At 48.1% G+C, this 17087-nt stretch overlaps 1 protein-coding gene across 8 annotated transcripts in view; it reads left to right on the forward strand.

Annotated features, from left to right (window-relative positions):
• Positions 1-17087, forward strand: part of TNRC6B (trinucleotide repeat containing adaptor 6B) — a 239845-nt gene that overhangs the window by 34280 nt on the left and 188478 nt on the right. For all 8 annotated transcript variants that reach the window (XM_043501996.1, XM_043502012.1, XM_043501981.1 and 5 more), the window contains one exon: positions 6076-6163. In XM_043501996.1, the coding sequence (XP_043357931.1) occupies positions 6119-6163 (45 nt within the window). In that variant the 5' untranslated portion in view covers positions 6076-6118. The remainder of the gene's footprint in view (positions 1-6075; positions 6164-17087) is intronic.

Raw genomic sequence — 17087 nt, forward strand, 5'->3', positions numbered from 1 at the left:
CTCTCCTGGTGCCATGAATTCATCTCGCAGGTCCTCTCGTCGTTCTGTATGATATCTGTTCTCATGACATCAGTCGTCATCCACCGCTTCTGCTGCAACTCTGCTCTCCTGCAGATGTCATACCACGGCAAGCATGGAGCCCTCTCAGCTCACCGCTGCTGTTGTGAGCATTTGAAACACCTCACGTGATATCCTGCAGTATGTGCAGAACCTGCAAAAGCAGGCAAGGAGGCGACGACAGCAGCGTGATCACGATAGTGATGAGGACATGGATACAGACTTCTCTCAAAGCATGGGCCCTGGCAATTTGGACATCATGGTGGTAATGGGGCAAGTTCATGCCATAGAACCCTGATTCTGAGCCCGGGAAACAAGCACAGACTGGTGGGACTGCATAGTGTTGCAGGTCTGGGATGATTCATAGATTCATAGATACTAAGGTCAAAAGGGACCATTCTGATCATCTAGTCTGACCTCCTGCACAGCGCAGGCCACAGAATCTCTCCCACCCACTCCTACGAAAAACCTCACCTATGTCTGAGCTATTGAAGTCCTCAAATCGTGATTTAAAGACTTCAAGGAGCAGAGAAGCCTCCCTCAAGTGACCCGTGCCCCATGCTACAGAGGAAGGCGAAAAACCTCCAGGGCCTCTCCAATCTGCCCTGGAGGAAAATTCCTTCCTGACCCCAAATATGGCGATCAGCTAAACCCTGAGCATATGGGCAAGATTCACCAGCCAGATCCTACAGAAAATTCTTTCCTGGGTAACTCAGATCTCATCCATCTAATATCCCATCTCAGGGGATTATTCCTATTTACCCTGAATATTTAAAGATCAATTACTTACCAAAATCCCATTATCCCATCATACCATCTCCTCCATAAACTTATCTAGTAGAATCTTAAAACCAGATAGATCTTTTGCCCCCACTGCTTCCCTTGGAAGGCTATTCCAAAACTTCACTCCTCTGATGGTTAGAAACCTTCGTCTAATTTCAAGTCTAAACTTCCTGGTGGCCAGTTTATACCCATTTGTTCTTGTGTCCACATTGGTGCTGAGCTGAAATAATTCCTCTCCCTCTCCTGTATTTATCCCTCTGATATATTTATAGAGAGCAATCGTATCTCCCCTCAACCTTCTTTTAGTTAGGCTAAACAAGCCAAGCTCCTTAAGTCTCCTTTCATAAGACAAGTTTTCCATTCCTCGGATCATCCTAGTAGCCCTTCTCTGTACCTGCTCCAGTTTGAATTCATCCTTTTTAAACATGGGAGACCAGAACTGCACACAGTATTCTAGGTGAGGTCTCACCAGTGCCTTCTATAACGGTACCAAAACCTCCTTATCCCTACTGGAAATGCCTCTCCTGATGCATCCCAAAACCGCATTAGCTTTTTTTCACAGCCATATCACATTGGCAGCTCATAGTCATCCTATGATCAACCAATACTCCAAGGTCCTTCTCCTCTTCCGTTACTTCTAATTGATGCGTCCCCAACTTATAACTAAAATTCTTGTTATTAATCCCTAAATGCATAACCTTACACTTCTCACTATTAAATTTCATCCTATTACTATTACTCCAGTTTACAAGGTCATCCAGATCCTCCTGTATAATATCCTTATCCTTCTCTGAATTGGCAATACCTCCCAGCTTTGTATCATCTGCAAACTTTATTAGCACACTCCCACTTTTTGTGCCAAGGTCAGTAATAAAAAGATTGGTCCCAAAACCGATCCCTGAGGAACTCCACTGGTAACCTCCCTCCAACCTGACTGTTCGCCTTTCAGTAGGACCCGTTGCAATCTCCCCTTTAACCAATTCCTTATCCACCTTTTGATGTTCATATTGATCCCCATCTTCTCCTATTTAACAAATAATTCCCCATGTGGCACAGTATCAAATGCCTTACTGAAATCTAGGTAAATTAGATCCACTGCATTTCCTTTATCTAAAAAAATTTGTTACTTTTTCAAAAAAGGAGATTAGGTTGGTTTGGCACGATCTACCTTTTGTAAAACCATGTTGTATTTTGTCCCATTTACCATTGACTTCAATGTCCTTAACTAATTTCTCTTTCAAAATTGCTAATTTCTCCTTCAATGGCTGCAAAACTTTTGCATGCGTGAGAGCACTTTCATGGAACTTTGACTTGCTTTCCCCTGCCCTGAAGCGCAAGAATACCAAGATGAGAGCAGCCCTCCCACTTGAGAAGTGAATGGTGATAGCTCTCTGGAAGCTTGCAACGCCAGACAGCTACCGGTCAGTCGGGAATCAGTTTGGATTGGGCAAATCTACTGTGGGGGCTGCTGTGATCCAAGTAGTCACGTAATCACTGAGCTGCTGCTATCAAGGGTAGTGACTCTGGGAAATGTGCAGGTCATAATGGATGGCTTTGCTGCAATGGGATTCGCTAACTGTGGTGGGGCGATAGATGGAACGCATATCCCTATCTTGGGACCGGACCACCTTGGCAGCCAGTAAACCGCAAAGGGTATTTTTCAATGGTGCTGCAAGCACTGCTGGATCACAAGGGACATTTTGCTGACATCAACATGGGATGGCCGGGAAAGGTGCATGACGCTCGCATCTTCAGGAACTCTGGTCTGTTTGAACAGCTGCAGGAAGGAACTTACTTCCCAGACCAGAAAATTACCATTGGGGATGTTGAAATGCATACAGTTATCCTTGGTGACCCAGCCTACCCCTTAATGCCATGGCTCATGAAGCCATACAGTAGTAAGGAGCAGTTCAGTTATAGGCTGAGCAAGTGCATTTGTATGTTTAAAAGCTTGCTGGCACAGTTTACTGACTAGGTTAGACCTCAGCAAAACCAATATTCCCATTGTTATAGCTGCTTGCTATGTGCTCCACATATCTGTGAGAGTAAGGGGGAGACGTTTATGGCGGGGTAGGAGGTTGAGGCAAATCGCCTGGCAGCCAATTACACGCAACCAGACACCAGGTCAATTAGAAGAGCATAGCTGGGCACCCTGCGCATCAGAGAAGCTTTGAAAACCAGTTTCATGACTGGCCAAACTATGGTGTGACAGTTCTTTTTGTTTCTTCTTGATGAAAACCCGCCCCCTTGGTTGACTCTACTTCCCTGTAAGTCAACTGACCTCCCCCCTTTGATCACTGTTTTCAGAGGCAATAAAGTCATTATTGTTTCAAAATCATGCATTCTTTATTAATTCATCACACAAATAGGGGGAAAACTCGCAAGATAGCCTGGGTTGGGGTGAAGAGGGAAGCTCCGGGGGAGGTGGTGGATGAGGGGAGGAGGGAAGGACAAGGCCACGCTACAGTTCAAAACTTATTGAATGCCGGCCTTCTGTTGCTTGGGCAATCCTCTGGGGTGGAGTGGCTGGATGAGGAGGATATGGAACTTGGGGAGGAGGGCAGGCGGTTATACAGGGGCTGCAGCAGTGGTCTGTGCTCCTGCTGTCTTTCCTGCAGCACCACCACCACACGCCTGAGCACGTCAATTTGCTCCCCCATTAGACTCAGCATTGCGCTCCTCCCTCCTCTCATCGTGTTCATTTAATGTTTTCAGCATTTCATCTTTTGGAACGGAGTTTTGATAGCATGGATTCGTCTCCCCATACAGTGATCAGATCCAATACCACCCTTTTGGTCTATGCTGGAGCTCTTTTGCGATTCTGGTACTGCATGGTCACCTCTGCTGATCAGCTCGCTATGCCGATCAAACAGGAAATTAAATTTAAAAGTTCCCGGGGCTTTTCCTGTCTACCTGGCCAGTGCATCTGAGTTGAGAGTGCTGTCCAGAGCAGTCATAATGGAGCACTGTGGGATAGCTCCTGCAGGCCAATACTGTCAAATTGCGTCCACACTAACCCAAATTCAACCCAGCAAGGTTGATTTTAGCGCTAATCCCCTCTCCGGGGAGGAGTACAGAAATTGATTTTAAGAGCCCTTTAAGTCGACAAAAGAGGCTTGGTTGGGTGCAGGCTTAAATTGACCTAACGCTGCTAAATTCGACCTAAATTCATAGTGTAGACCAGGGCTTAGTCCCATTTGATAATGCAGGTGTACTCCAGATTTTTTACTCCTGAGGGAATTCTGCACCAAAAAATAAAAATAAAAAATTCTGCAAATTTTATTTGTCAATAATTAAAGTGGAGCTCTAGCATAGCAGTGGGGAGCACAGGCCACTGTGGGGGATCTGAATGCAGGGGGATCACCCTACAGCGCCGCTCCCCCTCTCCAGGACATGGACTTTAGCAGTGAGGCTGCACCTGACACAGAAACAGTACAAGGGCCCTGTCCCTTCAAACCAAGTGCACCAGGTGTGGGCAAGCAGGGTCAGCCTGGCAGGATGGAAGTGTGGAGGGATCCAGGTGTGAGGTGAGAGGGTTCTGTGTGGGGCAATCTGTGGGCAGTTCAGTGGGGGATCTGAATGCACAGGGGCTTATGGGGGGGGGTTCCGGGTGCAGTAGCAATGGGACTCTGCAGGTGGGGTCCAGGTGAAGGCAGTTGGGGCTCAGCAGGGAGGTCTGGCTGTGGGGGGATGGGGCTTGGCGGGGGTGTGTAGAGGGCATAGTGGGGACGTCTGGGTGCTGGGGCAGTGGGACTTGGTAGTGTGGGGGTCCAGGTGCAGCTGGTTGGGGCTCAGTGTGGTGGGGGTCTAGGTGTCGGGTGCAGGGGGAGGGGGGTTGAGTGGGGAGGGCAGTGGGAGGCGATTTGGCTGCAGAGGTGGGTGATCTGGATGTGAGGGGGACCGGGTGTGATGGTGGTGGGGGCTCAGTGGGTGAGGGGTGGGTGCAGGGGGGCTCTGGATTCAGGGGATGATGCTGTGTGGGGGGCTTGTTTTAGTGGGGGGTGTGGGTATGGAGGTGGGCCAAGATGCACAGAGGTTGGGCGGATGGGGGAGCAGCTCCCTGTACAGTGAGTGCTCCCCCTGCAATAGGGGCAGGAAGTGGGGGGTGGGGCTTCCTGTAGCTGGGGAGGATTCTGGCCCCAGCCCCAGCCCCAGCCGCTTCTTTAAAGGTAAGAGGAAGTCTGTCCTCCCCAGCCCAGCTTGACTAGCAGCTGAGACCTGGTGCAGGGGAGAAGCCACCAGTTATGGCGTCCCCAGCCCTGATCCCTCCTATCCTTCCCCCATTTTTCTGTGGGGAAGCAAGGAAATCTGCGGGAGACATGAATTCTGCCTGTGGGAGCGGCACAGAATTTCCCCAGGAGTAGTTTTTATGTTTCCAGGCACTTCTTCCATTTTTCTCAATAACCATCAGCTCCATCATTAAAATGTGGAAATAATTGTCTCCTTTTTCATATATAAAAGAATGTTCTGAGTCTCTGCCCTTCAGAACACTAAAATTGTAGCACTCTGTTACGATATAACAAGTTGGTTCTTCATCCATTTTATTCCCTTAACATGGCGCAGGGTGCAGGGTTGGGACTGGAAGCGGAGCTAGGTGGCGCTACCTTGCTGCATCCCAGCCCCTTGGGGGTTGGCCCGCTGGGGCCCCCACCCCACTGTCCCCTGAATGGTCTTCCACGCCCCCCCCCCAGGGGAGCGTGTCCTACAGTTTGGGGACCTCTGCTCTAAGGTAAGAATTTGCAGGTATAGTAGGACCACTGTCAAGTTGACCATTTTTTGATTAGCCTAGTAACCAGGGTAATATCACTCTATTCTGTATTTGTAAAGCTGGCTTTTGATATTTGTATTTAGATTCTTTTCTATTAAAAGATTTGTTGACCTCCAATCTGTAATACTTTGCTGAGCACACCTTTTTTTATGAATGAGTGAATATAATGATTATGTAAATTCTTAGCCATTTCCTTCTAACACTTTTAAATTTAAAACAAATAGTAATATGCTCCTACTAGACACCTTGCTCTCTTTAGAAAGAAAAAAATGTCTGTCTATCTTGTCCTGAATGCAAGTCACTGATTGAGGTCCAGCCTGTTGCATACAGAGTATTATCTGATTAAAGGCCAAGGCTCTCAATATTATTTGTGGTGTTATGAGATTCCAGCAAAAATGTTGAAGATGGTAAACCCTTTTTTATATATTTTTTTTAAAATGTTTTTTCCTCCCCTTTATTTCTTGTAGGCACTATTTTGCATTTCTGCAGTTTTGCACAGATTCTGTTCCCATGCAAACCGATGAGGGAGAAATATTGGAGGAAGGCAGTCCCAAGGTCAGTGATATACTGCAACTAAACTTTGCTTGAGCAGGAGCTTTCTTGCTCATACAGGGAACAGACATTGTAAGCACTAACTTCTGAATTGATTGTATTTAAAAAGTAGAATTGAACAAGTCTAGTATTACTACAGTATGTATATGATATCTGCATATACACAGTACAGGAAATGTCCGGGGCGGGAGAAAGAGAAAGCTCTTAAAAGAAACACTGAACTTTTTCATTATCTTATCCCTTTTACTAGAACTGGAAGGCCCTAAGAATTACTGATGGGGATACCTTGGCCCTACTCCAGCCTGATTAAAGCAATAGACAGTAGGGCCCTCAGGTCCCGAAGTCGCTGTATATGTGTTGCAAGCCAATCTGTGTGCTCATGTTTTGATTCTTAAATATTCCTTTACTCGACATCTCACATCTTTGTCTCTATGGATTTATTCCACAAAAGTCACACCCTAGCACGATACCCATCTTGGTAGTAACTGATTCCAGAGGTGCACCATTGCATGAGAAGCTGTTCAGTGAGAACTTGAATGTTGCCAGAACAGTAATGCATGTAATTGACCCAGGCAGGTGAATACCTTGCTCAGAAAGATACTGCTAGTTTAGAAAGTTCACTGGGGAGATGTGAAGGGATATAGGATAGTGCCTTTTCTCTTCAAAGAGGTGCTTCCTTTAGCCTAAGATGCAGGTGTTCCAATTTCACAAATGACCTTGGCTCTTCTGTGTAATGATGTGGTACGCTGACTATTGTACTGCTGCACAGGCATTCAGCTGTATTTTACTGTCTTAAAAACTATAATCTCTTCAGAAAGCTAGTTCAGTATTCATTTTGCTACAAGTATGTGTAAACTGTATTGCATTCCATTTTAAATTTCAACCAAACCAAATTCATATTAGCTTGTTTGCTAGATTTTAGGTACCCTCTCAAAGTCTGAACAAGACAACCCTACTGAGGATTGGGAAAATCAGTCCAACTTTTTCAGGCTTTATTATTCCATTGAGACACATTCGTATGGTTTTTCTTCACATATCTGCATACCTTAACAGAATAACAAATTATCTGAGCTATACATGTACCTCAAGGTGATGGTTTGTTAGTACAAAGAGAGCGGCTATGGTGATTCTGTGGAATTTCTTGGAAAAGGCTTGGGACAAAGAGCTTTTAAATGGTTTTGGGAGGAGGGATTGCTGAACTTCAGAGTTAGTCCATGAAAACCATAGCAGGTTCCAAACTGTTGTTAGAACAGTGGTGCATGTAATTCACTCAGGCAGCTGAATACCTTGCTCAGAGGGATTTTGCTATTTCAGAAAGTTCACTGCGGAGATGTAAAGGGGAAAAAGGATGGTGAAATCAGCTACTAATTCTAGAAGCACTCTAGCTTTCTGTTTGATGAGCACAGTTATTGGTGCTTATTTTTCAGCAAAGTAATCTGTGTGTTTTATTCTTTTGTGAACACATGAGGAGGCTGACTGTGAAAGAACTACCTAGTTAGAAAAGTCTTTTGCCTACTATGAAATCAAGTTTTTCTTTAGCACATTTAATTGTGGTGGTGGGGTTGGTAATGACTGCTTCCTCCGTGCACCCCCAAATATATTTAAAAAGGAAAATTTGTATTTCTAGAGAGATTCTGGGTAGCTGAACATATACATTGCTGGCTGAAACAACTGGTTACCATTGCAAGAAATTGGGAGATTCGTTAAAGTGCATCTGTGGTCTGATTTTATTGTTCAGATAGCTGAGCAGCACTGGCATATATCAGAAATGGGGGCAAAAAAACATGAGCACATCTAGACCTTCTTCCCATTATACACTGGGCTAGATTGCTTACTAAAATAGATTTTTTTCTAGTGCTTTGTCTAGTCTCATTTTAAATGATTGTAGGTATGAGCTTTCCTTCCTTCCCATTGGGAGACTTCACCATTCAGTTGATATTTGGTTTACATTTCCCTCTTGATTTCAGTCTGCCATCCTCTCAGTTGTACCATCTTGTAAATATTAAACTTTTCTTCGGCATTTACAAATATTTGAATTATAGCTATTTTCTCTGACCCCAGTTTTGTATTCCAAGTGAGCCACACATATTGTTTAGTTACATGTGTGCAGATGTAAAGGAACAGGGTTTTTAAAATTTATCATAAGAAAAAAAATTTAGTTTCCAAGAAAAATAAGTGTGTCCTCGTGGAAACAAAGTGGATTATATGGCTCTTTGTTCATTATTGCTTTGGTCTTGTGTCAGGCTCATTCTCAGTCTTCTAGAGAAGTGTCCTATTTCAAAATCATGGCATTAGAATATCTATCTGTGTATTGTCAACACTTGCTCTGGACTGCCTCTGCCCTCCCTGGACCCTAAGTATTAAGTTATAAATAAAGGCTAATATGCAATACTTATGGATACGTGCAGTTCTGGACAATAGCTTTGGCTACTTCTTTTCTTTCCTGCTTTGGTGAGGTCTTTTGTATCCATATTTTAGCAGTGAAATGGTTAAGTATTGACATTTTATATTGCTGTCTGATTCATAGCTAATTTGTTGAGGTAAAGGGAAAATTTATGCTTGTCTGTGCTGTCCCTCGCTACAAGCTCAGGAAGACTCACTGCATCTGTTTAAGCTTAGTTTTTGGATTGAGGTGATTTAGCAACTATCATGGTATACATTTTTTAAAAAATGAAAGCTTAGATTCTGAAGCACAATTCTGTATTAACGAGTGCATTTTGAGGAATCCTGGGTACTCAGGACTTTGATAGAATGGGCTTTCTTAAAAAAAAAATGATATTCATAAGAGAGAGACAGAAAAAACAGCCTAAGGGCATAGTGAGTGAAAAGATTGGACAAGCTTCCTTCCAATGCATCTTAGTCCTGACCTGCAGAACCCCCTGCTATTCCAGTCCTGGGTGCCACCTGCGACTCTGTCAGGTTGACCCCTGTGACATCCACTCTTAGTCTAGTCTAGTCTAATCTTCAGCAGGTTTCTGAAGCATAGAGACTAGTATATTTACCTCTGTTCCAACCAGTCACTTACAGTATGCCTAAGATGATCTGCTAAAAAGAAATTGAAAACTGAACCAGACTATATGGGACATTTCACACTGGAATATAAAATATTTGTCCCACAAAATCCACTGGCCAGCTCTAAGTAGTTCTTTGAGTGCTTGTTCACGTCCATTCCACATCAGGTGCGCGTGCGCCATATGCACGAGCGTCGGAAACATTTTCCCTTAGTGGCTCCCATCGGGCTGGCGGGGCTCCCCGAGTGGCGTCACTGCACCGTGCATATATACCCCTGCCAGCCTGACCCCCCTCCAGTTCCTTTTTGCCATCCGTGGCGGCGTTGGAACATTCTCTCTCTCTCTCTCGTAGAAGAGCAGTCTCTTGGCCTTTAGAGTAGCTGTTATCAGTTAGTTAACATACCTTTATTGTGGACACTTAAGTGATTAAGTGCTTGGAGGCTTCCAGCACCGACCCGGGCTGGGAGGCATGCCGCAGGCCCATGGCATCAAGGCTTGTGCCACGTGCCGCAAACCTATGCCAGTTAGTGACCCCCACGACTTTGTATCTATGTTGCCTGGGGGACGGATATCAAACTGAACGGTGTAGGATTTGCAAGGTGTTTAAGCCAAGAACAAGGAAAGACAGAGACTTTAGTTTAAAGTAGCTATTGATGGAGGCCGCACTGCAGCCACCGGGCCCGGAGTGCCCGATGCTGGCTCAGGCTTCCTCAGTGCACAGTGTCCCGGAGCTGTCTAGAGACCCAGCACCGGCTAAGCACTGTGAACTGTCGGCCCCAGAGCGCCAGGCTAGACCCTGGCACCGCTCGTACTCCCCGGTGCGGCCCCTGGCACAGCCAAAAGGAAGACATGGTCGTTTGCCGCCCAGGAGGCTGGCGCCCCAAGGCCCCAAGCACCGATAAGAGTGGGAAGACCACGGTACCGGCGCTGACACCAGTGGTCCTGGCAGCACAAGCCACACCGAGCCCAGACCTAAGGGAGCTCAGTGCGGACGATGGGCTCGAGAGCATAACTGATCAGCCCTCCACGCCTGGCACCTCTGAGGCTGCAAAGGACCTCATCGAGCTGTCAGCGGCAAACCTCCTCCTGTATGGGAGAACCCTTCGGCACCCATGCCTCGGGTGCCGGCGAGGGGTAAGCCAGCAATGGTGTGCTGCTCGAGGACACCATCCCGGCACCGCTCCTGTAGTTGGTCCTAGTCAAGCTCTGACTCTGCAGACTCACAGTTGCCAGCAGCCCAGAAGGAGGTTGCAGCACCGGCAGTGGGTCGACGCGAGGAAGCACTGGAAAGGGCACACTGCTCTCCAGCGCCACCCAGAGACCGGCACCTGGAGGAGTTGAGATGGCCCTCTCCAGAGGACTCCTGCAGATGGTCCCAGTCCAGGGAGCGCCGGTACCGGTCCCGGTCCAGATCCTGGTGATACTGGTACCACTCCCGCTCAGCCAGGAGCCGTTCGTTCTCCCGCCCGCGCAGGTTGTTGACACTGCTCTGGCCTTTGCGATTGGCGTCGCTGCAGTCAGGTGCCGACTCCGGCCGCTATAGCCACCCGCACCGGCCCCAGACAGCAGGGAGCCTCAGGTGGGCTGGCAACCCCAGTGGGGGCTGCCAGGCCATTGGCCCTTCTGGACCCCCTGGGCCTATCAGGAGCACCAAGGGGCCCCATCCAGGACAAGTTACTTGGTGCAGCGGTCCTGGTCCCCACACCGATGCCAGACCGTGCCGGAGGCTATAGTATCCAGGTCTCTAGCATCCCCCCCATGATAAACCGGAGAGACCGGACCAAGTCTGATGCCGTCCCATGGACTCCTGCCCCAGCCCGAGCCAGAGTCCCCTCCCACAGGAGAAGGGGAGCAGGAGGACCAATCAGAGGGGGTCGAGCAGCAGCTAACTTCCTCATCATTCCCGGATGAAGCGGTGGCGGGTACAGAGGTGTCTGGCCCTTCACCGATAGACGGTGGCAGAGAATCCGGGTGTACCCTTACCTCGACGACTGGCTCCTGGCGGGCTGATCCAAGGCAAAAGTGAGGGGCCATGTGGAGGTGGCCCTGAGATTGTTCCACGAGTTGGGGCTCCTGGTTAACATCCCCAAGTCCATGCTCGTACCCACACAGAATGTGGAATTCATAGGGGCGGTCCTGGACGCGGTGCAGGCCAGGGTAAGCCTTCCAGTATTTCGATTCCAGGTTATCCAGCCAGCAGTGGCCTCCCTGCACCAGTTTCCAATGACAATGGCCAGGTGCTGCCTGCGGCTGCTGGGCCACATGGCAGCATGCATGCACGTGGTCAGGCATGCCAGACTGAGACTCAGGACTCTGCAGGTGTGGCTTGCTCAGGTGTACCGCCCAGGCAGGGACCACCTGAACTTGGTAGTGACAGCCCCAAGGGACTTGCTGGACTCCCTGCTGTGGTGGCAATCCCAGTCTGTGGTTTGTGAAGGCATCCCCTTTGCCGCCCCACAACAGACCTGACGCCGGTGACGGACGCGTCAGACTACAGATGTGGGGGTTCACCTGGGGGACCTCATGACGCAGGGGTTGTGGTCCAGAGCAGAGTGGTCGCTCCATATCAATGTGAAGGAGCTCAGGGCGGTTTGTCTCGTGTGCCAGACCTTTCACGCCACTCTGAGTGGTCACAGCGTGACAGTTCTGACAGACAACACTACTGCCATGTTTTATATAAACAAACAGGGTGGGACTCGTTCCTTGCCACTCTGTTGCAAGGCTCTCCTCCTCTGGGACCTTTGCATAGCCCATGCGATTCACCTCGAGGCGTCTTATCTCCTGGGGGTAGCTGAGCTGGCGGACTCTCTCAGCAGGTCATACAGCATGCATGAGTGCATGCTCAGGGCGGATGTCGTGATTTTGCTCTTCCACAGGTGGGGATTTCCCCGGGTAGACCTGTTTGCAACCAGGGCCAACTCCCAGTGCCCACAGTTCTGCTCGTTCCAGGGCCACAGCCCGGGCTCGCTCGCGGATGCATTTGCAATCCTGTGGAGAGGGGGCTTGATGTATGCCTTTCCCCTGCTCCCCTTGGTGCACAAGGTCCTACTCAAGGTGCGCAGGGACAGGGCAGCAGTGATCCTCATCACCCCAGCCTGGGCCCGCCAGCACTGGTACACATAGCTCCTAGAGCTGTTGGTGGAGGCCCTAGTAGTCCTGCCCCTACACCGGGACAGGATGGCGGGCGGCTTCTCCACCCCGACCTACAGTCACTGCACCTGACGGCGTCGAGGCTCTGTGGCTAAATGCCCTGGACAGCCAGTGCTCCCTTCCCATGCAGCAGATTCTGCTTGGCAGTAGAAAGCCCTCTACCAGGACGGCCTATATGGCCAAGTGGAAAAGGTTCTTGTGTTGGTGTGAACCCCGACAGGTGCGGCCGTGCCAGGCCCTGGTGCAGGCCATTCTGGAGTACCTCCTGCACCTCAAGCAGCAAGGACTAGCCCCATCCTCACTCAGAGTACACCTGGCGGCCTTCTCTGCCTTCCATCTGGGGTTCTTGGGGGGGGGGGGGCTCAGTGTTTTCCCACCCAATGGTGGGATAGTTCCTTAAAGAGTTGGAAGAGCGCATTCCTGTACTCCTGCCCCCCCGTCCCTCCATGGAACCTTAACCTGGTTCTCTCTAAACTCATGGGACCGCCTTTAGAGCCCCTTGCTTTCTGTTCTCTCCTTCACCTTTCCTGGAAGGTGGCATTTTTGGTTGCCATTACCTCGGCCAGAAGGGTGTCTGAACTGAGGGCCCTCACCTCTGAGCCACTGTATACAGTATTTCACAAGGACAAGGTGCAGCTCCAGCTGCACCCCAAGTTCCTCCTAAGGTGGTCTCCCAATTCCATTTGGGCCAGGACATTTTGTCTGCTGGTGTTCTTCCCGAAACCCCATTCGGACCCGAGTCACCGCAGCTTGCACACCCTGGATGTGCATCAAGTGCTGGCATTCTATTTGGAGCGCACCAAGCCCTTTCGCAAATCCGCGCAGCTGTTTGTGGTTGTAGCTGAGAGGATGAAAGGCCTCCCAGTGTTGGCGCAGTGGATTTAGTCTTGGACTACAAGCTGCATCTGGACGTGCTATGAGCTTGCAGGTATTCCAGCCCCGATGGTCACAGCCCACTCGACCAGGGCGCAAGCGACTTCCACGGCGTTCCTGGTACAGGTCCCAATCCAGGAGATCTGCAGAGCAGCCACCTGGTCCTCGGTGCACACCTTCATGACCCACTACGCGGTCAACCAGCAGGCCAGAGCGGATGTGGTGGTTGGCAGAGTGGTCCTCAGAGCAGTTGTTCCGTGACTCCTACCCTCCTCCAGTGGTAAGTTTGTGATTTCACCTAATGTGGAATGGACGTGAACAAGCACTTGAAGAAGAAAAAATGGTTACTTTCTCGTAACTGCTGTTCTTTGAGATGTGTTGTTCACGTCCATTCCACCACCCACCTTCCTACCCCTCTGTTAGAGTCGCTGGCAAGAAGGAACAGGAGGGGGTTGGGCCGGCAGGGGTATATATGCATGGCACAGTGGCGCCACTTGGACGGCCCTGCTGGGAGCTGCTAAGGGAAAAAGTTTCCGACGCTCGTACATAGGGCACGCGCACACCTAATGTGGAATGGACGTGAACAACACATCTCGAAGAACAACAGTTACAAGAAAGTAAAAGTAACCGTTTTTTCTTTGAGTATGTATCAGTGTTGCTCTTGTTGTAGGTGCTCGTGTGTGAGATAGGATTTTATTTTTTTAAATAGTAGCAGTGTCTGGGGCTGTGCATATGTCCTGTGTCAGGAATCAGTGCCTGCAGCAAAGCCATTCTCTTGGCAGCCTAACAGGTACAGCTGGGTTTTAGTAGACTGCCTGATTGGCTTTGTTGACTGACTGGTAGGAAGAGAGACACCGTGTGTCTGCTTGAGTTCCCATTTGAGGCCATAAAGGGTGGAGTGGTTGTGACCCTCTCACAATTCCCACTTACCACCTGTGGCAGCAAGATGGAACCTGGTTGAGTATCGGACCGTCTATTTCTCCTAGCTTCACTCTTCCTTTAAAAATAGCTTGAAAAAATAATTTTTCACCCTTTTTATCTTGTATCAATTCTCTAATATGAATGTTTCCCACAAAAAACAAAACAAACCCTCAAAAAATTCCCCCCTGTGCAGCAGGGTGAATTGTTTTGTGCCAATAGCCAGAATGGACTCTAAACCTTCAGGGTTTAAATCTTGCCCCACATATGATGAACTCGTTCACCTGGTCTGGACAGGCAGGCAGCAGGCTGAGCGGGACTGGCGGCCAGGACCCCGGCTGGCAGCAGCGTGCCAGTAAAAATCGGCTTGCATGCCGCAGGTTGCCGACTCCTGGTGCAAATCTTCACAGAAAAAAGCACTACAAAAAGAAACAAAGTCACCAGGTTCTGGACTTGGTGCCAGCAGAGCGAGGTGACTGCCAAGCACTTCATATCATGGGACTTCCTGAGCAGGCAATCTGTGACCAACCTTAATTGGTCCCTGCACGGTTCTGTAATGGAGCTTATATTCCACCTTTTGGGGATTCCCACTGAAAGACCAAGGACAACACACATGTCAGAACTTCTTCTCCAGAGGTGGGCTGAGACCAGGATAATTACCAGATGCTTTTCTCCTGCAGTGGAACAGGCCTGTTCTTCGCCTTTCCACATATTTCCCTGATTTCCAGGGTGATCTCCAAGATCAAGATGCATGGCTGTGGTCATTATTGCCCTGTATTGGCTGCAGCACTTCTGACTGATAGATCTCTTAAAAATGTCCATTCAGCTTCTGATCCAGTTTCCAGACCCTCCAAATTTGATCTTGCAGCACCCAGCTAGATATTCCATCCATATCCGAAGTCACTAGACCTAACAGCGTTAGGGATAGAGACTACTCCCTATAAGCCCAGGAAATGCTCTTTCAGAGTATGAAAATATCTACCAGTCAGTCAGATTCCTTTAGATGGAAGTTCTTTATGGGAAGCCATGGCTTAGACACTGAAGATCCTCGAATATCTGAGACACTTAAAGCAAGCTGGTCTTTCATTTAGCTATAAAGTCCACTCAATGGTATTCTCAGTTTACCACCTGCCTCTGCAGTCATGCATGTGTTTTTCTCATCCCATGGCATCTAAATGTTTACTCACCAGTGGAGGAACCTGCTCCTGCCTTACTTTGGTCCTCCTGAGACTTATGGAACCTCCCTTCAAGCCTCAATCAAAATGTTCCCTGCACACTCTCACTCTGAGGTTGGTCTTCCTGGTGGCTATCACTTCAGGCAGGAGAGTGATAGAGCTTCAGGTGCTTATAGCCAACCCTCCCATACAACATTTCATGAGAACAAGATAATGCTGAAGCTTCACCCTCCTGAAGTTCATTTCTAAGGTGGTCTCAGATTTTCATCTAAACCAGTCAATTTAACTGTCTTCCCAAAACCACATTCTGCAATGAGAGAAAAAGAAATGCCACATACTCAATGTTTCCAGGGCTTTACTTCTATTATATTGATATGCCCAAATCATTGACTGTTGGCCTCTCTGTTTTTTGGCATATAAAGACTAAGTGGTCTCTTTACAGAGAATATAAAAATGGATAACATTCTCACTCTTACCAGCTGGTTCGTGTATCCCTCTCACTAAACATACAGGCTCCCTCAATCAGAGTGCAAACACCTTTCTTCACCTGTTTGAGGAATGTGTCAATATCAGAAATCTTATAAGACGGCAATGTGGAGTAACCCAGGGACCTTGTCAAATACTATGCCTCTGACTTAGTGGCTAATGCCAAATTTGGGATAGCGGTACTATAATCATTGATACAACTGGAACTCCTCATTCCCACTGTCTTGAAGGGATATTGTTTGCTGGTCATTTACTATACTGTACAGTGGGATCCGCACTGATGCATTCAAAGAGAGAATGGTTGATTATCCTACAGTAACTGTGGGTTTTTTTGAGAGAGATTGTTGCTAGTATGGATCGCACAACCCACCCTCTGTCTCAACACCACAGGCTTTGAATTGCAAGGGAATGGAGGGAGGGTCTCAGCCTCTTTGCCTTTTATGCCCTCAAAAAGGAGTGCAAGGAGGTACCAGCCATATGCATGGTCCCTCTAGACACTGCTGGTCAAAAGTCTCATTTGTATAAGCTACATGATCATTTATGATGGGATCCACGCTGACTACATTTTGAAGAACCATGGTTATTATAAGATAAGTAACTGTTCGCTTTTAGCACCACAGAAGACGTCATTTTGGTCTCTCGCTCTCTCTCACATATACCCAAAACTCTGTTGTAATGATGATCCTGCACATAAGAGACCAAGTGCAGTAAGTTATGTTTTCACATATGGTGGTATTTTGAAGTCTGTTTTAAACTTTCTACACACACACACACACACACACACACACACACACACACACACACACACACACACACACACACACACACACACACACACACACACACACACACACACACACACAAAATGTGACTTGTGGTATTTGATAAGCTGGTTCAATGTTATAAGAGCATTTCTGATATCTGTGACATCCCAGCAGACTTTTTATATTATATTAGTTTATACTTCTATTGCATGCCACTTATATTTTTGTAGCTGGTCACTTTTAAGACTAAATATGCATGCATTTCAAACTATGAATAACACTTGAGGGCATAAATTGGAAAATGTAATTCTGCAGAAGAGTTTTATCTGCTTGAATCTTTCTGACCTTAGTAAGTGGTGTGGCCTGCTACAGCTCGGGGGATCTGTTCTGGTCCTCCTGGGTGCTGCTAACCGTTGTCAGACACTGCTTCCGCTGCAACTCTGCTCTGCTGCTATTGTCTCAATAGCGAATTTCTCCATGTTGTCTGTCATGGGCTTCCGGGTACGTGTGTTCTTCCTCAGGAAATGTGCGCGGTGCTAACAGTCGTCCT

Source organism: Dermochelys coriacea, chromosome 1 (assembly GCF_009764565.3).
Source record: "Dermochelys coriacea isolate rDerCor1 chromosome 1, rDerCor1.pri.v4, whole genome shotgun sequence".
Taxonomy (NCBI): Eukaryota; Metazoa; Chordata; order Testudines; family Dermochelyidae; genus Dermochelys; species Dermochelys coriacea.